Below are 24,086 nucleotides of genomic sequence, written 5' to 3' on the forward strand. Positions count from 1 at the left end.
TGCTTTCTCCTGATGCATAGTGTTTATGCCTTGCTACATGCTGCGTTGCATGACAGTACCCCGCCTCCCACCTTGGCCTGTTTCTAGGTTGCATCAACATCACCCGCCTCTGAAAACAAGGGTGGTCAAAGTTCTCAGAATGGCCGACTTTCAACTGATGAAGAACCAGCAACACATAAGGACATGCCCAGTGAGTGCAATGATATGGAGAGATCTGCTTTCCGAACTGTCTTTTCTTTTTTGTTTAGTTCACTTCAGCACCAGAGTTCAATATGTTGCCCTTTTTGAAAAAGGTGTGTTCATTGCGCGAGTAAATGTGGTGCATTTCTCCCCTGCTATGAATTGCTCGAGATGATAGCTTCTGTGCAGAAAAAATTTGCCTATTGCAAGCTGAGTGACACGTGATTATAACTTACTTTGCAATCATGGCAGGAAAGAGGCGAAGTTAGTAAAAATTAAATGTCTATAATAAGAGAATGCAGAAATTATGAAAACTGTGTTGTACTGCCCATGAATTGTTATTTAGTTTTTGGTTCATTCACATGTGGAGCGTTACATGTCTGTTTTGGTGGAAGCCGTGGCATCAAAATGATAGCATTTACCGACATGACATTAGCACCTGTCACACTGTGTACATGTTGAACTAGGACACCACAGCCATTGAAATGCGGTGGTCATCAGCCATGTTCATCTTTTCAGCCAGGCTTTCCTTCTCTGTTCTTCTTTGCTTATGACAGTACAGTGAAGTATTCCTTTCCTCAGGCACCTCTCTCGCAACCAGACAAACAACCAGACTAAAAGGTGGAGATGGTGGAGGCAGGCTGCCACCTTCAGGGCCTGGAAAGAGTTCTGACCAGCCTCATAGCCCTGGCAGGAGACGACCGGGCGACCCCAAAGGTAAGGCACTCCAAAAGTTGGAAAAACGGTGTCGTTTAGCAGGAAGCAAAGCATTAATCGCGCATGTTTTTTATGCTTCCTTGTTTGAACTAAATTTAGTCATTCATTTGGACAGAGATGTGAACGTTTTCTCTGACTGGGGCGAGTTGAATTTATAGGTTGTCAATAGGGCTTTGTTTTCTGTCTCTCTGTTGTATTTCATAAGGATAGAAGAAAAAAAAATTTTTGAGAAAAATGATTCAACAGCAGTTCGTTTATTTTTATCCTTGCAGATGGTGATGGGAAGGATGTACCTGGTGCCAGCAACGGCATTGTGGCAAGTGGGATCGCTGAGAGGCTAGGACTGACGGTGCGCTACTGTTTCTTGCTTGTCTTGATGTCTGTTTTGCAGGTGTTGCTGAGACTGATTGCTGTTTGTTGTTTTATGTAGTCAGTACTCAGTAATCGTACCTTTCCCAGTTCTCATTTGTTTAATGCCTTCATTACCATCTTTTATGTATGACTGCTTTAAAGGCCAGCTGAAGAGGTTTTGCAATTCAACGAGCTTAAAGTGGTCAAATGTATGATAATTGCGTAGGAAGCGTGCAAAATCTTTTTGTGCCAACATCTGAAGTAGTGACGCCCTCAAATCTCATCAAATTCTCAAAAAAGCGCTCCTGACACAGGCACCCACTTCCTGTTGGAAGTTATAGAGGGCGTTGTTAAACTTCAAAATAAATGCTGGTCTCAGGGCCACTGACACGATATGCACTTCACTGCGCATTTCTTTAGCCGAGTTGTTGCTGCATTAGTATCAACTGTTTCTGCACAGCTCTTAGCCTTCTTCCTGTCTTAGTGTTAGTCTTGCATAATAGCGCCCCCCTTTATTTATTGTTCGACAAACCCAGCGCATACTGATTATAAGAGTGCCATTGCAAAGGATGGAATGAGAAATAGCATGACACTTAAGCTTTCCTGATGCTCGCTTCCTTTTTCTGATGATATTTTGCCGGGTATGTAATGAATGTAAAAAAAAAAAAAAATCTGGTCCCAACCACAAAATTTGGTGACTACTGACAGCACATAGAGCAACACTGTCTCTGCAGAAAAGCATAGCAAACATGGCCTTCTTTTATCTCTACACAAGTGCAGAGAGAATGGGCACCTAGCAGTAGCACAGCGAGCTCTCGTTAATTTGAATGCGCAGCTTATTCAAACTGATGCTTTAGTCTCATCGACTTCAGGTGTGTTAAATGCCACCCCTTATTTCAAACTCCACGTAATGCAAGCAAATTTTCAGTCTGCTTTGAATTCGAGTTATCAAGAGTTGACAGTATACGGTAAATCTGCTCTCAAAAATTGCACAGTAGCATTGTAGGTGCAGGAGAACTGCTCTGTAGCAAATTTACTCAGACCAGCAAAGATCTTTGCGATATCAATGCTGTATCAATTGTTGGTGTTGGCTTGGCTCTGGGGATGCTTTCTGTTAATTAACTGGCTACTTACTAAGCACCTAGTGTTAGTTTATAAAAGAAACACTCAGAAACACCTTTATTCCTGCTTTTATTGTCCCTTTTTGCGAGTTATTTATTTTCAATTATCACATTTTATGCCATAATTTCTATTTTGTTTACGTCTTGCGCAAGTACCCTATTTAGTGACTACAACGAGAGTGATTCCACATGAACACCAAAGCTTTGCATGAACACTGTGTCACCTTCCATGGCCTCAGTGTCATTTAAGATGCAATAGTCAAGAAACGCGTGCGACACAGTCAAGTGCGGCAAAACCGCCCACTCAGTACCGTTGCGCCTCCACTTATTGCCATGGCTGCCTCGTTCTTCACGTTCTGCTCAGTGCTGCTCACATTCACCCTTTTCTTCCCTTCTCTGTACCTCACTATCCTTTCTCAACGGCCCGCGTCGCCTTCTTTCTAAGCTCGTAGCCAGCGTTACTCCCCCCCCCCCCCCTCGTGCATGCTGCACACTTTGTCTCACGACCCCAAGGTTTTCTAAAAGTTGTGGTTCTCCTTGCAGCTCATGAGCCCGGTGGCTAAGCCATCTCAAAGAGCACCGTTTTTATCGTATTCGGTAACCATTTGCTTTCATATGTTGGCCTCGCGATTATGCTGTTACATGTCTGTGGCTCTGAGATGTCCTAGACTGTCTGTGCATGTGCCGCGACATTCCACGGGCAGTATGGTACTGTGGTTCAACTCTCTTTACCATAACCCTTTGTTTTAATGCAAAGATTAGCAAGACGCCACGTCCAGTTGTTGTCTTGTTTTGTCCTTGTAACCACTCAGTGCAGTTAAGCAACAGAGCAATGCAAAAGCTTAGATGACTCTTAGATACGAAAACCTGGCGTCACCCAAAAAGTGGCAACTCTTGATTGGTCGATATGGTGTGACGTCATCATAAACGAGAAAATGCTAAATGTTAAGCAGTAATAGTCAGTACCAGTACTTACAACTGTACCAGCCACTAAGGAATATAGTAAGTTTAGAGTAGGATGTTAATAGAATTGAAGTTGAATTGCAATAGAATTGAAATAGAATCACAGTGCTCTTGCATTACTTTTGCATTTTGGAATCACCACACATACATATTCCCTTGTTTTCATAAATGTGACTTCATTAATAAAATTTTTATTTCTGAGACTGGCTTGTCCCCTTAAGTGCCCCTATTTATTAAAGTTTTCTTTACTGTAAATGACAAAAGAAAAGAACAGTAAAATGTAAGGCGAATTGGAACTGCAGTTTTACTTTATTATATCCTAGTTTAATATAGCAGGTTGTACTGTATTGCAGTGATGGATTCCATGAATGCATTACCAACAGAATGTATTGAATCCAATGTGGATACATCAGGGTCTATTCATTGGTACAGAATAGAAAGCTGAACAGGTTGAAGGCTGTTCATGATGTTTTTGTATGCATCAACTTTACAAAAACGTAGAAGGATGCCATGTCCTGTGTCTCCTGTGTCTTTGTAAAGTTTGTGCCTACAAAAACATTATTCATTTCTCTCTTGTTTTTTTTTTTGTATGGTGGGTTTTTCTGTTCATGCGGTTGAATCCTTGCAGGTGTCAGGCATCATTGCCACTCCAGCTTCTACTAGCACAACTCAAGCAACCATAACAGCCCAAGCTCCAAAACCTGCCAGCTCGCCAGCAATAGTTGTGGTCCAGCCCAACAAACGTGCCTCCTCACAGTCTGCTGAAGAAGTGAGCAGGCCACCCGGGCGACCAGATGACACTGATCTAGCCGTTCCTGGACCTAGTAACGTGTTCACGGCAGGCTCCATGTGGAAGCATGGTGCAAAGACGCAGCCTCCTACAGCAAGTTCGGCTAGTGGGCCACAGCTCAACGGTCCACGGCTATCCACTGTCTGCTTTCCAGCAGCAACACCTGCCAGCGCTAGCGCAACACCGTCAACATCCAACGGACTTCCAAGAGAGTCATTGAGTTCGCTTGCAATAGAGAGCCTGAGTGAAAACTCAAATGCTGACCTGAGTGATGTTCTGAGCAGTGGGAATGCAAGCAAGCTACCAAGTGTGACATCCAATAGGGTTCCAAGTCAGAGCTCGACAGAAAATTCAGCCGAGGATTCAGCAGAAAACTCAGTCGAAAACATACTGGGGAACTCTGAGGGGAACTCCGATGACAGCACTAATGATAGCTCCAGAGGCAGCCCGAATGAAGGTGGTGCTCTCAATGAGGAGGACTCTGTGGGACCCACGGACCTCCAGGACTCTATATCAAGTTCCTCGTCTGCTGCAGTGGTCTACCGTCGCAATCCCAACGAAGAGCAGTCAGCCATCATCAGTTCCTCGTCCAACGACCATGGCCGGAGGGACATGCACAAAGCAAAGCGTGGATGTGATGTGAGCAGTTCGACATCAGTGTCTGCATCCCCGTGCCTGGTTGTGCCCATGCCTTCCACCTCCTCTGCAGTTTTTGGGGAACACCGGCTTCCAGCTGCCAGTTCAATGCCATCTGTCCCCGAGCAGAACTCTCCCGACCAGACCAGCGAGGGAAGTTTAGTAGCGGGCCATTTTCAGCTGCCTTCCTGCTTTGTCGAGGCTGGTGACGCTGGTGGCAGCAGCTCCAACGTCACGTCAGCTGAGCCGGAAATTGCCGTGGTCTCTTCACCAACGCCAGATGCCCAAGAGCTGCTCTCGGCCAACAACTCAAGTGGCGAGGGAAGCAGTGTGGCTGGCAGTGAAGAGCGAGACAGCAGTGCCGTCGAGTCGTCGCAGCAGGAAGGACCGGCAGAAGTGAGTTCGGCGATCATGGAACAGCAGCCTGGGACATCTTCATCATTGCCTGCTCAGCGCGAGGAAGTTACGTCGGCTGAGAATGGCAGTGGCCTGTCATCTGTGGCGGGCAACGAAGTGACGTCGGCGGTGTCGTGCCCCAATTTCGAGAATGATGATGGTGTTGATGGCAATGAGGCTGGGCCGCTGGTGAGTGAGCTTGTGGTCAGCAGTGAAGAGGAAGTGAGTACCGCTGAGGCAGTGCTGGTGCATTCCGACAGCATGGCGGAAATTACCTGTTCGACTGTTGATGCGGCTAGTGCACCGACAGCATCTGGCAGTGCGTTTCACCTTGACACGCGGCCCCTGTCTGTGTCCAGCACCGAAGAGGCAGAATATTTGGGAGGCAAGTGCCATTTTCAGGAATGCTTGTTGGTAGTCTGATGAAGGCAGCTCTGTGCAGATTTGTTTCCTCTGCAAGCATACGATGCACCTTGCATGCACCATGCATCAGCGCATATTTTACTCTGTCCACATTTTATTACAAATTCATAATCTGCATATCTGTTCAGGGGTGTCCGCCTTTATGCAACACTCTAGCCTTTGCTTGCCTTGCAATACATGCATTAATGGCTGACGAAGCACAATTCTGGCTTTGTTCAGTTTGGGTCTCATAATGTTCCTTGTAATTTTGGGGGCTAAACGTAATTCTATTGTATCACTTAAATACTATCTTTGGTCATTTGTCTCAGGTGGAAAGAAGGAGAATGCACATAGGATTGTATTCCAAAATTCGTAGGATGGTTACAAGTCAATAATGCAAATGTTCAGTGTTAGCTGTCATGAGAGGAAGGAAGAAATGCAACACACAGCCGCCGCGGTGGCTCAGTGGTTACGGCGCTCGACTGCTGGCCCGAAAGACGCGGGTTCGATCCTGGCCGCGGCGGTCGAATTTCGATGGAGGCGAAATTCTAGAGGCCCCTGTACTGTGCGATGTCAGTGCACGTTAAAGAACCCCAGGTGGTATTTCCGGAGTCCTTCACTACTGCGTCCCTCATAGCCTGAGTCGCTTTGGGACGTTAAACCCCCGTAAACCAAACCAAACCAAGCAACACACACTTTCATAGGCATGTATACGTGTTCCTCACACACACATGCACACTAACTCTCCACGTGTTAGCCTCCTCCTCCACCTCCTCACCAGCCTGGGGGCAGGAGAGAATTGAGTCACTCCATTATGCAGAAAAGGGGAAGACTGCACAAAATGACTTGAGCCTGGTGGCATTGCTTGGGCAGTGGGGAAAGAGGGAACCACCACTTCAGCCTGCATTAAGTTATGTCTCTCTGCCTGGGTCCTTCAGATCTTACTAGAACATTCTGTTGCTGCTTGCCATGTTGTGCCAAGGTTGCCGGGGGGGGAGGCCCAGGGCTGTGTGCTAGGAAGTGCAATGCGGCCCCACTAGCCTTCGAGAATGTTCGAGCATATTGTTTCTCTTCCTTCTTCTTATTTTCCTTCCTTTCATCTACTTTCTGCTTTCTATGGCGGGGGTGCGACAGCTAGCAGAGCAGATGGTCTGTTCCGGACACTGGCAATGCCCGTGAAACATTGGAAAGAGCTTGTAACAACTGACGTTGTAAAATTGTGAACGATGAGAGTTGGGCTTAGGAATTTATTAATATTGGCTGAAGACTATGTGCGCTGCATGTACTGCACTAAACCAACTCCTCTAGGTGCCAAAATGTGCTCGCAAATTTTAGCGGAGAGGCTGAAAAAACCCTAGAGACAGAGAAGAAAAAAATGCTTGGGGGGCCTTCTTAACCACATTCTTAGAGAAGAAAATGCAGTAGCATTTAGGTTGGCTGCTGTGGTGTCTACAATGCATGCATACTGATGTGATTTTCCTGCCAAAACTCTGGTTTGAACTGGTTCCATTGCCCTTATATGGTATGCATGGGTCATCACCTTCTAGATTGTTCAAGTACCTTCCGTTAAATTATCATATGGGGTTACACTAATCCAGCCCACTAATTTACCTTAATCCATTTTCTGGTGTGGACCTACTAGCAAAATTTTGGTGTTCCTTGGGAATTTTTGAGGGCACCAACTTCCAGATTTTGAGGTCCTCGCATTTTCAACATTGGCACTGCCCTATGATTGGTCGACTGGCGGTGATGTAGTGTTGACGACGTCACGACCTTCTCAGTAACGTTCGTAGATCACGGGAAGTCCTCATACTGCTACTGGTGCAGCGGTTAAGCGATGTGCCACTGCCCGGTAGGTGACCGTTTCAAACCCAGCCGCTGGTGGGGTTGGTGAAACCCAGGTTGCTCTCCCCGAACTCCCATAATGCTCATGTGCAGTGCCACTGTGGGCGGGTGCCAACTGCATTGAATTTTCCAGCGGTGGGCAGTTTGCTCAGAATCCGGTGGGCAGGTTGTGATGATGCCACAAAGTCGTGTGACGTAGGTGGTCCAACTATAGTTGTTTCTCCATGGATCTTCGCTCACAACGCCGAAGACACCAAAGATGACGATGGTGGATTTTCTACAGAATGAGAGCCTAAATGCTCTCGCATTAATAAGAAACTGACTGCCAGGTTACTGCACTGTGATGTGAATTTCAGTGGCCGTTTTAGTAGGTGTGTACATACGCTGTGGCGACACAGCTGGCAGCCATCGCTGTAATTCATATTACGGAGAAACTTGGCGGTGCTTTTTTTTTTCTACATTTTTTCCTTTCATTTCTCATCTCAGAAATTCTGCATATATGAACACAGTGCTGACAGTGCTGCTTTCCAGGCCTTCTGGCACTTTCTGTACTGTTTGGAAAACTAGCCATGCATATTCACGGTGGGAAGGAAATGTCGTGTAAGAATTTTTCTTGAGCCAAAAGCAGTCACGGTGACTAATTGGAGTTTTATGTTGATTTTTTTCAACCCAAAGTTTATTTGCATCAAAACAAAATGGCCCTATGTTCATGTGGCATGAAATATGTGAAATTGGCAAGAAAAAAAAGAAATGCAATAGGTACAAACTTGTACCACAGCGTGTTTTGCTAGTCCTATTAAGATTTGTAAACCTCGGGAAATTGCCACCACTGCTTTCTTAGCGAAGGTATCAAACATTGTTTTGCGTAACATGTTTCAAGTTAGCGAGACAAAGTATTCAGAGCCAAATGATACTAATTCACATAGAAGCGGTGTTTTGCAGCGAATGAGGAGCAAAGGGGCTTGATTTGTGTAAAACAGGTGTATTATCCTGTGAAGCAAAACTTTAAGTCACCTGCTTACCACTGGGATAATGAGAGCTTTGATCCTGATTGGCTAGGCATCAGCTTGCTTGTGTGAAAGAGCGTATTATCAGATAGTTTCTCTCCAACTCAATACTTTGCCTGCTTTCCATGCTCTGCACAGGGTCTGTGGAAGTTGACTCGCATGAAGACGTTCCCGACGTTCAGGCATTCAGTGATGTGGGCACAAGCAGCAGCTGTAGCAGCAGAGGTGGAACAGCAGGAGTGGCAGCGGCGTCAGCAGCGGAAGCAGCAGCTGGAACAGGGCCACCAGCCCCAGATGAAGCATCCTCGGATTCTCATTCAGGCGTTGAGTCATCACATGCTGTGTCAACAGCCTGCGACAGCGCCCCCGCTGTCGTGGAAGACCGAGATAGCCGGAACGGCACGTCTGATCAGCCGAGCCAGTCTGAAACGGGCAGTGAATTTCTTGCGGCATCTGTGGCAGAACGTGTGGTGCAATCTGGCAGCGATGCGGAAGAAGTCTACGAACTACTGATCTGTGACTCTGGTAAGTGTTCGCTTTCTGTGTCTGCCTTGCATTTTTTGTTCTTTTACTTGGCTTTGTCTGTTAGCTGTTATTTGTGACAGTACAGGTTTTGCGTGTCCTGTTGTCTCTTACCTGCCGCGGTGGCTCAGATGCCTTGGCACTCAGCTGTTGGCCTGGCCCCAAGGTCACGGATTGGATCTCAGCCACAGCACCCATATATTTTGATAGAGGCGAAATACAAAAACGCCGATGTGCTCTGCGATGCCAGCGCACAGTAAAGAATTCCTAGTAGCGTAAATTAATCCGCAGCCCTCGGCTGTGCAGTCTCTCATAGCCCATGTGACATCCTACAATAGCCCCACAATTGACAGTTCTTTTGTTGTTGTTTATCTCGTTTGGGTCCTATTTTGTAGCTTTCATATCAAATACATGTTTGAAGTTGTTTGACTGATTAATTTTATTGACTTGGCAGTAGTGGGCTCACAGTCTCAAACATCTGAGCCTGTCTCTGCGCAGCATTTGATTTCCTGACGTGAGCCTCTTGTTCAAGTTGTCTGAGCCATTGACTAAAACCAAAAGGCAGTTGCTTCTAATCTAGACACACCTGGAGTTGTCAGAAAAGTGTTAAAAGAGTATTGCATTCCTCTTTCATGCATTGCCGGTCTTTTTAGTGGTATATAACTGTTACCTCCCCATGTTGTCTGTGTAATGAGCATCAACATCTCCACTGAACTTGTAAAGGCTCTTTGCTGTCCTTCAGAACATGCATGGGTGCACAATGGGCTGTTTAAACCTGTTGCAATCATTATATTTTTCTTTTCGTCTGAATTTTGACAGATATTACCTCTGAAATTGGTTTGGTCTAAAGTTAATCACTGCAATGACACCGCCATAAAGGCAGAGCAGTATAATACCGCAGAAGTACTTACACTCGAAACATCAGGCAGAGGCAGCCAAAATCAGTGGATTGAAGCTGGTTCAAAGGCAGAGCGGTAGAATACTGCAGAAACACTTGCACTTGGAACATTAGGCAGAGGCGGCCATGTTTCTTCCGAGACAGAGTTGTAAAGGAAAATTTACCAAAATTTCAGTGCTCATTGGTACACCTAAAGTCACTGGAAAAGGTTTTCAGTGGACTTCATTCCTTTTCCATGCACCGCCAGTTTTGAAAGGCATATAGCTGCCACTGCGTAATGTTGCCAGCACCCCCCCCCCCCCCCCCCCACCCCCCCACCCCCCCAGTAGATGACAGCTCTCTCTGTAAATGGTAGAGGAGTGGAAGCTTCTGATGGCTTTCCACTCTCCTGTAGAATGTGCATCCGTTCTCAAGTTGGCTCTTAACGCAATGTGTGTGTCAACGCTTGGCAGGCTTTGTGGTGCTCATTTTGTTGCGTGCGCTTCTGAAGTGTTGCCTCTCGAATATCGTTGATGAAATGGAGGACGAAGCTGTGTTGACACATAGCCCTTAGCCATGGTTCCCGTGAGCAGTTAGAGGTTTTGTTATATGGTCGTGTTATCATTTGTTAAATTTTCATCTTAGCTCCTTCTCCCCTCGCATTAGACTCATGGAAATACGGTAAATTATCTATTCCCATCGTTCTGCCACTCCTGCTGATGTCTGCTACAAAAATGACATGAAAATAAAAAGAAGTGACTACTATACACAGTTTTGCGAAGAATTCTCTAATCCGTGATTTTCTTGGAATTGTGAAATTGCGGAAAACTAAGGGGCATTAGACAATATGATGCTGCATACACAAAAGGGGTAGAGAGCGGTGAAGGTCCACATTGTTTCAGGGATACATTATTTGGCAGCTGTATTCTTTCCAGTTAAGGGGACATGCTCCAGAACAATACATTTTTGTTAATACGTTCATAATATTTGTGCCAGCTGACTAAAAATTTCGCAGTTCAGGGGTATTTGTCAGTTCTTTTTAAATATGTTTTCAGTTTTTGCCTATCTTGATTGGTTCAATTTTTGCAATTCACGTATTTGAAATATAGGGACGTATCTAAGCATCTACTATTTCTTTCCAGTATATACATGCGGCAACTCTGAGAAATATCTCATTTTGCTTTCTGATTTCTTTTATACAGTGAGATAAATGTTTGCCATGTACTGTAACATTTCTGAAATTTAAAAGAATTAATACTCTTTAGCATGTCTCTTTATGACAGGACTGCAATGATTTTAACAAATTTGACTCCCATTCCTTATCATAAATTTCAGTACATATAGTGTACTTAGCTGCATTCGGTATACAGTAAAGCACATCCATACCAAATTTCATTGTGATGCGACGAGACTACCGTAAAAACCGGACTATAGGTCGGACTGGAGTATAGGTCGACCTTATAAATAACCAATTCTAAAAATGAAAAAAATCTTTTTCAGTGGAAAAAGTACCCAAATATATCCTTACTTGAAACAAATGAGACTCAACAGGTTGCACAATGGTGAGAGTATTTATTTTCATTTAAATGCTGCTTGTATGTACACCCAGCCAGTTTTGTAACAGTATCGCGTGCCCATCGGCCCGCATGTTTGTTTCTGGCACACAGAAGTACGGCGCCGTAGAACAAAGCCCTTCCTCTTCATGAATCGCCGCACCCAGGATGGCAAGCCCTTGAATTGCGCCCTCGTGAGTCTAGAGGCACGCGCGATCTCTACCGCATTCACGCGGATGCATACGGCTGTCACAGGCTGCGATCTTGCACCCAGCACAACCTTTCCTTCCAATTCTGGATACACTGCGGTCCGCCCACGAAATGATGTTTTCTTCTGGTTGCTGGAAGTTGTAATACGCAGCTTCTGCCTCCGCCAGTAGTGAATGCTCCTTTCGGATACTCCAAATTCATGCTGTGCCGCCAGGTTGCTGTGAGCTTCCATGCACTCAATCGCGTTTTACTTGAAGGCGACGGTGAATTGTCATCGGCTTCTGCTCATTTTGAAACAAAATGTGAAAAAGCAGCCTTTAATTTAAATAGGTTTGCAACAACGGAAACGCAAAATGGCAGTGCAAGAAGGTCGCTAACGTCGCCACGCCGCGCTGCTGCTGATGGCGATACTGAAGGAGGCTGTTGACTTCAGCCGCCCATTGTCGCAAGTCTTCTGTAGTTTTTCCGCCAATGACCGGTATATAAGACGGGGGTCGACTTTTCATCATGGTTTTTTGAAAAAAAGTTCGACCTATATTCCGGTTTTTACGGTAACCGCAATAATATCATGGACAAGCACCAAGACTGCATCAAAAAAACAAACGAAGAAACCTGCGTCCAAAGTGATTTAAGGAGACAGTGGCGATGCAGCTTCTGGGGACAGAGAAGAAGCTAGTTCTGAATTGTATTTTTAACTATGAAACTGCCAGAGAATTTGCCTGAGACAAGAAGTCTTTCTTTACCTGCTATTTAAATTTGTTACTGTCGTGTAAGTAGGGCAGTTGTGCTCGTTTTTCAACCGCTTTACATCTTTACATTTCACGTTTTAGTAATTCCATGTCTATGTTCAGTGCTGGTGTTGTTGGACATGAAAGAGAAAGGCTTGTGGGTATTGAAACAAGCGAAAACAAAAAAAAATGCGATTTTTCTACAAAAATCTTTGTTTTTCCGCCCACATATCTCCTTAAGGCAGTGGGGAGAGGAGGAGTGTGGTGCTCTGAAGAGACTTCCAGTGACCACATTGAGAAGCCTCTTTCTCAGCTTTGAATGGCTTATTTTGCTCATGAGCAAGTGCCAGTGGCACTGAATTGGTTTGCTACTCATTTCAGAACAGCAACATCCATAAGGAGGTTTTGGAAAGTGTATTACTCTGTAAATGGGGCTTTGGGAATGCACTTGCAAGTGCAAGCTGTACACAGACAGGAATTCATTCCTTTTACCCTTGTGACTTGTGAGTCAGCCCATTGTGGCTGACTCACCTGCTACTCGAGTACTTTTCAGTGCATGACGTGATTAACTAGCCTTGTTTCTGAGCAGTACTTGTCAGATTAAATGGATAGGTCGTGACAAGCGGCGAGCATAGCAGCTCTTGTTTGTTTTATTTTGCAGAGGCCAGCGAAGGCATCACTTCAGTCATGGTTGACTCGGTGTCGAGCACTGTGTTTGGAGCGCAGCGTGGCACCAACCCATCTCCGTCCACATACCATCTGGTTTCCCTTCCTTCATGCTCATCATCTGGCCCCAGCACATCATCATGCACACCTCCAGCAGTTGACGCTGCATCATTGACGCTTGCATACCACAGAACTGATGACGCGGCACATTTTGACACCTCTTCATCATCATCAACCTCTTCCTCTTCCTCCTCTTCCTCCTCGTCAGGTGGTGGTGCACAGCCCATTGTGGCCGACTCCTCTGCAGGCCCATCGTCACGTGACGATGCTGCTGGTGCCTTGAATGGCGTGCTGGGGAGCACTTCTGGTGAAACCCAGCAGTTGCAAGTGGACAATGAACAGAATGGCAATAACGGGAACGGAGGGAGCAGCAGTGGAGGTAGTAGTAGCAGCAGCAATGGCACTGGCTCAGATCCAGCAACGCCTAGGAACGTTGACGACTCCGAGACGTTTGAGAACGGAGCTGCTGCGTCGATGTCTTCATCCGTCTGTGACGTCATTCTTGTTGGGGGAATGCACGATGTGGAAACCTCTTCTGAGATTGTGGTCTGTGCAGGAGCAGAAGTGGCATCCAACCTGACCGTCTCGTCGGACAACTGCGACGACGACAGCAGCAGCAACGTGGCTCTGGAAGATGCTCCGAGCAATTCACGCACAGTCAGTTCATCGGCGGCGCCACACAGCTATGGTAGCCTGGCAAACGGAGTGCAGGACGGAGCTGCATCTACATCAAGGTTTCATGCGAACTGTGACGATAACTCGGTGTTGAGCTCGGCCGGTCTGGAAGTTGATGAAGTGGCAAGCAATGTGGTGACGGTTGAGGTGGCGACGGACCTTGTGGAGAGGACTGTGACCTCGTCTGCATCGTCGACCCCCGTGTCCCTGTCCCAGCCCAGCACGTCGAGGGGTACAACAGGACCGCAGCTTTTGCTGAAGAGAAAACGACGTGTTAACGCCTTGATTGACGAGTCCTTGTGTGCATCAGGACATGTGTCGGGCTGGGCACGTGTTGCATCGGGGCTTCTAGACCGAGTGTGCAAATTCAGGGGTGTCAACAGATCCAAAGGCATGCTTTTGGCGGCACACTGGTTTCTGGAGCCAGGTAAGATCTTGGATCTGGCATGCAGTGTATGGGTTCAGTGCATGTGGATTTCTTAGCTTGTTTTTGTTAAATCTCCATCTTTGCTTTGCTGTTTTTTTTTTCACATAAGGTATTGCTGTCTCAAAAAGGCATTGATTGATTGATCGTTGCCAAGGCTCGCAGTGTACTTGATTTGAAAAAAATGAGTCCTGGAGACTTTTACCTGACTTCAATACACAAGACCATTGGTCTCCAGCTGTATCAGTTCAGGCTGTGACAGGGAGTGCTCTTACTGTGTGTGGTTCTGTTGTTTGCCCTTGCAGCAGAAAGCTTGGAGGCTTGTTTAAAACAAACTCATGTCGCTTTTTTCTCTTTATTTTTTTTTTCTCCAAATTTGGGACATATACCGCACTGTGAAATTAGGTGATATGTCTTGAAGGTGTGCTGAGGGAAAATTGAAATTGATCCATATTGATAGATTACTGCATTTTAACGATGGAGATGGTGCCTTCGCTGAAAGTGAAGCTTCTGTAAGCAAAGTAGAAAAGGCTAGAAAATGGCTATGTAGGTGTCATTGCCGGCAGATTTTGCATTAACTGTGGTGTATCCACACACTTTTTTGGGCATGTATTCCAGATGTTAGGCTGCACTGTCATTCACATCGAAATGGTGAGCATGGAGGTATTTTCGATGTAGGCATCATGGGTTTGAATCATCCGGCGGGAAAATTTATAAATGCAATTATTTCTGCAATAAATGCATATTTTGTTGCCGGGCAAGAGCCGTAGAATCAATCTTTATTGAGAACAGCATTGTCCCTAGTGGTCCTTTAATTAGACATGGTTACAGAATTATTGCCATTTGTCAGAAAACTGAAGGAACCTCCTACGCAGTTACACTGATGTCAAGGGGAATTTGGTGCTGCTTCAGTGAACAGGCAGTTCTTTTCATAGTGGCGCGCCTTTGAGATGGCGAAGCCTGTTGTTCTCTCTGTAGTCTCGGAGGCTATGCAGTTATAAGTAGTATAGTTTTCATGTCAGTCATGTCTTCCAGCCTTAACGACTGGTCTAATGAGGGTTTGCATTGCTGCTGACTGCCACAACCATTTCTGCTGCTGCAGCCGGTAGAGCATGTTGCCAAGGGCGAATGTTGCCAGGACCACAGTCAGAATGCAGGCTTTGTTGTGTGCCCAGGTGTCAGCATGCACGGTGGATTGTGGATAAGCATTAGTTTACTGCTGGCGAATAAACCTACCACCAGTTGCTGCTATGTTCAAAACGAAGACAGTCTATAGCAGAGGCCACAGTAGCCACTCGAAATGTCAATGTTGGTGTCAGTGTTATTAGTGTGTTCCAGTGTCCAGCCATGATGTGTTCAGGGCTAGAAATTTGCAGGCACTGTGTAAGGAGCCACAGTTCTGGAATGTGTGACTGAAGGAAGTTTGGAAACTGTTCTAACTGTTTCAGTTTTCAGGGCCCGATTCTGATGTGCTGTTTGTTCTCCTCCTGGCTGTTGGATCCTCTTTCAATATTTCAACGATACTTGTGTTAATTTTTGCAGCCTTCTTGCAAGCTAGCATAAATGTGAAACTATGCCAATGTCTAAATGTAAGCATAGATTTGTCGAGAAATCTTGTAGATATGTTGAAAGAAATGTTGCAACTTTTTTGCACAATTGTGTGTAAGACAAGGCAGGGGATTAGTGACCATGGCACTAACTTTCGACGCATTTGGTAATCTGCAGTTGTCGCCACGTGTCATTTTGTGTATGAATAGACATATATTTCCACTGTGCAGCTCTTACCACAATTCTTATTTGAAGTTCATGGTTCTGACCTGAACAAAACCAGTTTTCTGTGTGAACCACATAAATCACTCTGGCCATAGCGTTGGTGAACGGTTTTAGTGTAAACTGTGGCAGGTGGGAATTCGCGACTCACAGAATCCAACTTGAATTCATTTTGTATTTTGCTTAGGGTGTAATCGAGATTTATTTTTATTTTAGCCTTGTAGCACCTTTATGAGTGGGAGCAAAAATGGGGTCTATTTCAGTTCTTATGTGGCACCAGTGTTGATGGAGAAAGCTGGGTGTTTGCTGGTACCAATCTTGTTTGTGATCTCTGCAGTTGATCCGGAAGATGCTCCTGGGTACTACGACGTAATTGAGCAGCCGATGGATTTCTCAACAATTAGGAAGAAGCTGGAGGTTAGTACTGACTGCAGATCTTGTGAAATGCAATAAACGGCAAGGCCTTGCCTTAGAATTTCTGCTCAGTTTGTTACAGACTAGATTGCTGTGCGACAGGGTGCTGTTTTGTGGCATGCTGCAGACTCTTATCCTTCCAGGGGGAGAAGTGCAATGGAAATACAAAATGAGTAGTGTATCTACATGAAATAAATAGCCACGAATGTTCGAAAACGAACCTGATCGTCGTCACTAAGGAGAGAAATCTTGCAGATTTTTTTTTCTGCGTGCTACCAGTGGCTTGATGCCATAAGCTGGTTGGGAAGAGGAATTGTTTGAGAAGAACTAGGAATAAATGTTTCACTGTTCAGCATTTGTGTAGTGAAACATATGTAGTTAAACTTTTGTAGGTGCCTTCATCCAGATTTCTCTATTGTAGAGAATGTTTTACACCTCTTATAAGGGCCATGCCTGAACAGGGTTCATAAGCAACTTTGAAATATGTATGGTCTGTGCTGAGTGCAGAGGTTCTGTTCAGCATGCTTCCAGTGGTGATTGCCTGAATTGTGCAATGATTAATCATGGATCTAGTTTGTTGAGCTGCATGAATCCTGCCTGTGGACACATTTTGTGATGTGGCTAGTTTTTTTTTTTTTTCAAGAGGCTGGTGTTTAAATTTGCTTGGAAACCAAGTTTTACAATAGCTTTCTGTGCTTGGCGACAGCTTTTTTTGGCAATGAACGGAAGGTTACAGGGGCGGAGCATCTGTAACTGTGTCATTCCGCCGAATAGTTAGGCCGCAGAATAGTTCACTTGGGCAGCTGGCACACCCGCCGTGGTGGCTCAGTGGTTAGGGCGCTCGACTACTGATCCGGAGTTCCCGGGTTTGAACCCGACCGTGGCGGCTGCATTTTTATGGAGGCAAAATGCTAAGGTGCCCATGTGCTGTGCGGTGCCAGTGCACATTACAGATCCCCAGGTGGTCGAAATTTTTCCGGAGCCCTCCACTACGGCACCTCTTCTTCCTTTCTTCTTTCACTCCCTCCTTTATTCCTTCCCTTAGGCATGGTTCAGGTGTCCAATGATATATGAGACAGATACTGCGCCATTTCCTTTCCCCAAAAACCAATTAATAATTAATAAAACAGCAGGCACATTGCTCCCTCCTTGGTACGTTCACTCCATTGCTGGTGCAGCTAGCGCCACCTATGGTAGCTTAACTAGACGTGCCTAAAAGTACTTTGTAATCAATAAAAGTGCTTTTTTTTCCCTTGGTTTTCAAAGATGAAAGTTGGCAGTTTCATTGGAAATATGTTTTGAATAGCGAATATTGGTATTTTAAGGGGGGGCAGGGGTCTTGGAACTTTTTCTTTATTTTTCGACTAACTGCAATGAAAATGCACAGCCTTAATCAGTCCTTTATGCTGATATGTCAGTTAGTTTTCAAGATATCAGACATTTTCACTCCTTTCTTTGCAAGAATAATAGCACAAAAAAACTGATCAGAAAACTATTATTAAAATGTAGCTTGATAGTATACAGTACTAAGAATACAATGTAGGAAATACTTTTTTTGATTACACCAATATTTGTTATTTTAAAACTTGTTGAAGTTAAATGTAGGGAGGACTGGTTGGCGAGCAATTTACTGTAGAGTGCAGGAAAAAAAACAGCAAGCACAAATCGAGAAATCAGTCCCCAACATTGTATACTTCGATCACTTAGCAATATACTGCAATAAAAATTACTTCTTTATCCACTCTAGATACAAAGATATCCTCCTTGTGAACTAGTAAACAGTCAAAAGCTTGTGTTTTTAGAAATCAAGGAAAAGCTAACAGAGATGAGCTCATTATAGCTTATAAAGTGGAATTACAGACAAAAAACTCACCCAGGAAATGAATAAATTCGTAGATATATCGGTGATGGGCTATAGGTTTCAAAAGTGCCATTTTCAAAAATTGTTTTTTTTTTTACAATTTTCGGGCCCTCAAGACCCTGTCCCTTCCTTAAGAGAAAACGAATAACTGCAATTGGGGACTATAATCTGCTGCGTAGAAAGAGAAGGCTTGTTGGGACTCCATAAGTTCTGCTCCATCCCCAGGAAAACTTGTCACAGAGTATAGGGAAGTTCCAGTTCCTGGCTGCTGTTCTTATTTTCGTTACATTTTAATTTGTCATTTTTAGGGCAGTCATGTATTTTGCTTGTTGGCCTATCAGGCTAGTTCAGAGTTATCTTGGTTTATTGCTGTTGTTCCGTACAAGTGTACAGGCCCTATTGCTTTAACCTTTGTTGTGTGACTTCGCATGCGAACCTGTGCGCAGAGCGGCCAGTACCGGGACATAACGGACTTCCACGAGGACATGATGTTGGTGAAACGCAACTGCCAGACGTACAACCCTCCAGACCATGAGGCGTGGCAGGACTGTGAGGAAGTGTTTGCCTTCTACCTGCAGGAGTACAATCGATTGGTCGAGAAGTGGCAGAAGGTAAGGAAGAGTGGCTGCTGTAGCAGCAACTCTCTGCTGCCTGCAGGTCTTTTGCCCCGCCATATGTGCACATCATATGCGCCAGCCTCTTAGTTTTTAAATGTGAAATGCTGGAGGTGATTTCTGTAGACTTTTAAATCTGTGGAGGAAATTTGCAGAACTTGAGTGAATATCTTGCTCCTGTGGCATTCAACACTTGTCAAAGCAAAGCTGATCAAGCTTTCGAGGGGTGGCATCAGGGTAGTGGTCAGCGTGGGAACAACTCGTTGTACACCTTAGTCGTGAGGAAGTATGGCTTTGGGAGCTTTATGCAAAGTTTGTTGTTGCAGAGCTAGATTCTGCTCATCTGCCCAGCATCTCATGCTTAACCTAATTGCAGTAGAACCTCGTTAATCCAAAGCCTGTTGGACCCCATAAAGTATTCGAATTTAGTGGGTTCTCGAATTATACGAAATTCTATTCAACGGCTTGCAGCACTTTGCAGTTGCTACCTCTGCCCTGAACAAAGCTACAGTCACTATTTGACGATTAACTCCTCCTGCAGCAGGAGCTCATGCGGACTCATGGTTGCAACGAGTTGTTTTGACATCAGCAGAACATAGTCAGGCATCTCTCTTGATGTAACTCAAGGTTCTCGGCACGCACAAGGGCAATGACCAAAGTAGGGTACATCGAGTTAGCGGAGCGGCGCCGCTAGGCGCATGCGTGAAAGGGGCGACGAGAAGAGTGCGATGTACGGTTCGTTTGGCCAATCCGGGCATGGTGGATTGTGTATCAACAAGTTCTGTGCTGCACGTGGCATGCAAGTAATAGAAATTATGCTGCATGTGAGTGCCGGCGCGGTCCGAGCGCATCTAACATCGCTGAATGGCGGTCAGGCGCCGGTGAAGTGAAGAGGGTCGGTTTGGCTGGCATGACGTCAACATGTCCCGCGCAAAGTGGGAGTGGTGCCACTGTGAGTGATGATGTGTGAAGGGTTGAGGAGTCGGATTATGCGTCGCGCTGCGTCATGTGGGCTCACGTGCCTATTACCAGCGATGCAACGTTGCGTTACCACTTAAACTTGGCCGTTCCCGCATAGCACCTCGCTCTCCGAATTAACTGGGCCAGTGCAAGGTGCCTGAATTGTCTGGTAAAATATACATTAAAAATTACGGGATCACAGAAATTTAACGAATTGTCTGGGATTTCGAATAAACTGAGACCAAATTATTGACGTTTCACTATATTAATGAGGCAGTACGTAAGCATCAACCTGCTCAGGCTATTCGATGCCCCAATTACCCTAATCGGCACTTTTACCTTTTGCTCTCCTTGATTTCAGTGGCTGTTGGCTTCTTTCGTAAGCATTATGATGTTGATTTTCTTCTCATCGTCTGAACAGTAGTGCGAGCTGTTTTAAGTGCGGCACAAACTTAAGTATGGTCATAGTTGAAAAAATCTTGCTATTAGAGTTGTTTGTGTGACCGATTCTGAGTTTTGCTTGAACTTTAAAACGGCTGCTGCCTTCCCTTAGTAAAGAAGGTGGTTGTGTACAGATCAAAGCTTGAAAATGTGGTTATGTACAGATCAAAGCTTGAAATGCCTTGCATGCAATAATCTGACTATGTCCTTGTAATAAGGTGAGCAGTAACTGTAGAGTAGTAGTAGAACTGTAGCTGCATGAGATGCCCTCAAAGCATTGAAGTATACTTGTGGTAGTTATCGCATCAAGGTGTTTTCCGTTGGTTCGTGATTCTTTGCTTGTGAGTGCTACTGGCTCATGCAGTAATTTTTCCTCCCATCTGACTGCCATTTCTCTGCTGTCCTCTTATTTATTAACTGCTCTTGATGCATTCTTTTTTAACTGTTTGTTGTCATGCTCCATTTTGTATTCTAATCTATGATTCTTCCTGTTTTGCGTGAGCAAGTAATTTTTTCCACAGATAATGCAATGACTGGCTGCTAAGTGGCACAGACACATGCAATGGTTATGTAATAAATCATCTATAAATGGTCATGTTGCTCTGTTTGACTCATAATACTGCAGCAATACAGTCGACGACCGATTTTTCGGGCCCTCTAAGGGCCGCGAAAACGACTGCAAAATTGGGCAGTCCGGGAAATCAAATTTTACCGAAAAAATCACGACCTTATTGCCAATATGCTGGAGGAAGGTGTCAGTTGTATTACACACATTCTAAAGCTCCTCATGACTAAATTTCACCGCGCGACACGTGCACAGACGACTGGCGACGACCGCTTTCACGAGCTCGACCTGGCTGTGCTACCCTCGACATGTCGTCGATGAACGCACGGATTGGGACAAAGTCTAGACGGGAGAGCACAGATGCTGCTGTGGGAGCTGCGCTGCGCCCGCAGTACGGTGGGCCTGGTACGAGAATGCGAGGATGGCGAAACAATAAGAATGGAGAAACGGCCGAAGCAAGCACTCCGTCGGCATTGGCCTTCATCATTAGGCCTAGTGACTAGAACCAATATCGGCATCGTATCCGGAGATGTGCACTCTGCAGTGGCTTGCATATAATGAAAGGCATCTTGCTTGTCATCGAAACGGCAGTTGTTTACAGTTTTACAGTAGATGAGTCAGGGTTGCGGTGAGTACGCTGACCTCGCTTTGAAATGCACCACCATTTCCTCTCGCGCTCGCCGTCTCCGTGAAGCTGTACACCTCCCACGCGCTACACTGCTACCTGTTCCTGTATTCGGGACGAGAGATTCGGCACTGATGAGTTCCACTAATGTACAAGGTCGTGCGGGGGAACACTTTCAAGAACAGTACAAATTAGAAACCACGCGGGCACAATGTGCCGACTCGCACAGAATTCCAGCATCGCAAGTTAAAAGGCTCCTTTTAAGGTTGAATTTCGTTTTGTTTGATCAAGTTTTCGATATCTCCTGCAGTTTGAAGGAATGAGTTTGAATGAATGAGGTTCCACTGTACACATTATATGGCGGCTTGGAATTTGGTGGCAAGTGTGAACGAGGTCCGAAAAATCAAGCAGTCAGTTGCGGTGCGTCCGAAAACTTCAGGCACTCTTATGCATTGGCTCTATGGGCCATGTCGCGGTGCCGCGAAGAAGTCCAGATAATGAAGCATGTCCGAAAAATCAGGCGTCTGAATTTTCGGTCGTCGACTGTACCACTAATGTGCAGAGAAAAATGAAAGGACCTCAATCTGCAGAAAAGGCCCCAAGATTGGAAAGGCAGCCTGAGGATTCACTTACGATTGCCCTTTCTTTTCATTCCGAAGTCCATTCACAGCCATTCACAGCCGCTGCAAACAGATTCACATAGTGCTTGGTGCATAATGAGGAATGGTGTTGTGTTTCCATTGGTAATTTTTCCAGCTTGAAACAATGAGATTGAAATCCTGCGTCTGTAAACACTTTCAAGGGATAAGGTCTCTTGTTGCATGTTATTGAAAAACATGGCAGGAGCCGAATTGATGTGGAATTCATTAAATTATTCATCTTTTTCTATTTCACGTCTCACAACTTGTTGTTAATAACCTGTGGTGCTATGGCAAAGCGAGCTGTGTTTATTGCATCATTGCTTAGTAGCTAGGGTGGTGCAGCTTAGTCTTCCGGTGATCTTTCAGCTGCCATGTTAAAGAAGCCATCCAACTTCCTCTTTTTCTTTCCTTTGCAGAGCCACTTGTTGTCTTCGCCAAAGAGGTCAAAGCCCAGCTGAGAGTGATCTGGCTGTTTGTAGTAGAGACGCAAGCACAAGCACGCACCTAAGTGTTCAGCGATGATGCAGAGCGGCAGCCGTGTTCGGCACACGACGCCATGAAGGGCTGTTCGCATGCGGAACGCTCTCGACCAGAAGCACTTCTCCGCCTTCTACTTATGAGCATGCTGTAGATACGGTATCTACACGGAAGGAGTGCAGTGTAGTCACGTGTATATAAGGGGTTTCGCACACATCTGGCCCTATTGGCCTCCTCACCCCCTACCTGCCCTGCATCCCTTTTGTTTGTTTGTTGCTGCTTGAGAATGTACTGATTTTCAGGCTGCTTTCATTTGAATAGCGCACACTGTACATTATGTATGTTATCAGCAACTTTGTTTTTATTTGTCACTGGTATGCGCGGCAGATTTTTTCTGCCACAGCATGCACTACTTTTGTCATTTGTTGGCTTTTTTATTTGTTACAGCCATTTTTGTTGTGGCTACTGTTGTAATATTCTATTGCCAAAACACAGCTGCAAAACTGCTTGGGTGAGTGATTTACAGTTGTGTGCTTGGTGCTCAGAGTTTCAAATATTTGTCACGACTTTTTAGAGACATTTTTTGGGACAAACTATTTGTTTTATCAGACACGTTGACAAAACTAAACATTGTGTCTGACCGGGCAGGAGCACTAGTCGCACCTGGTCTGTCGTAACCCAGGCACAAATTGCGGTAATACTTTTTGTTAGTCACGCAGGAGACAGCGGTGAATCGTGGTTTTTGTGTTTTGAAAACGTTTTTAATTCTTGCCCTATTTTAGTTAGTGATGCGCACAAGTTGGAGGTAAAGGGCAATTCGCCATTTTAGCCATGGCATGCAAGTTTCATAGATTTTGTGCATTTGGTCATTGTGCAGTTCCACCTCTCAGCCTTGTTGTTGCATGTGGCTGCATGGTAGGATTTGCCCATTGTGCAAATTCACTCTGGCAAGCTTGTCGTGTGCTATGTTTTGATCACTGCGCCATATTGTGTACAGAGCAAGTTCTCGTATGTAAATACCAAACGTGTACATATTGTGTGGTATAATATAATTGTTAAGTTGTTGTCCCTCTCAAATTTATCGGTGTACAGAGTGTATATATCTATACATATATATATATTATATATACTGTATAAAAAGGATATTTTTAAGGTTTTGATTTGTATATGAAGGCATGATTTACCCGGAGACATTTTTTTTTCTAGTAACATTAACTTCGTGAACTTGAGGTGCAGCTGAGAACTACAGTCGCCACCAGTACCCGAGGCGTCTTTTTAAAAATACTCATCGCAGGTCTGGACAGTGACGGAGAGAAACGGAGCTTGCCTATTTTTCACGGCACTGGAGAATTGTCTATTGACATAGCATACTTGAGAGAAAAAATAAAGACGTGGCGATGTTGCTTGTAGTTGTCTCTCATCTTGCTCAAGTTGATCTTGGTCAGCCTGGAACATGTGGTAGCAGACTGCTGCTCTTTCAACACCATCGGTTGACCTTACTTGAATTTAAAGACTGGTGCCTCTCGGCCTGATTCCTGCCAGCGGGCTGCCAGTGAACAAATGATAATGTGTACCACGAAACTCTGTAAAGGATT

General features: G+C 45.1%; 1 protein-coding gene across 2 annotated transcripts in view; it reads left to right on the top strand.

The window, feature by feature from the left end:
• LOC144124865 (uncharacterized) overlaps positions 1-23,900 on the top strand; it is a 68,656-nt gene extending 44,756 nt beyond the window's left edge. For both annotated transcript variants that reach the window (XM_077657787.1, XM_077657786.1), the window contains exons 15-23: positions 88-190; positions 763-897; positions 1,170-1,246; positions 3,961-5,539; positions 8,547-8,933; positions 12,960-14,126; positions 16,231-16,310; positions 18,615-18,779; positions 22,431-23,900. In XM_077657787.1, the coding sequence (XP_077513913.1) occupies positions 88-190; positions 763-897; positions 1,170-1,246; positions 3,961-5,539; positions 8,547-8,933; positions 12,960-14,126; positions 16,231-16,310; positions 18,615-18,779; positions 22,431-22,472 (3,735 nt within the window). In that variant the 3' untranslated portion in view covers positions 22,473-23,900. The remainder of the gene's footprint in view (positions 1-87; positions 191-762; positions 898-1,169; positions 1,247-3,960; positions 5,540-8,546; positions 8,934-12,959; positions 14,127-16,230; positions 16,311-18,614; positions 18,780-22,430) is intronic.
• Positions 23,901-24,086: the final 186 nt, after the last annotated feature.

Source organism: Amblyomma americanum, chromosome 3 (assembly GCF_052857255.1).
Source record: "Amblyomma americanum isolate KBUSLIRL-KWMA chromosome 3, ASM5285725v1, whole genome shotgun sequence".
Lineage (NCBI taxonomy): Eukaryota > Metazoa > Arthropoda > Arachnida > Ixodida > Ixodidae > Amblyomma > Amblyomma americanum.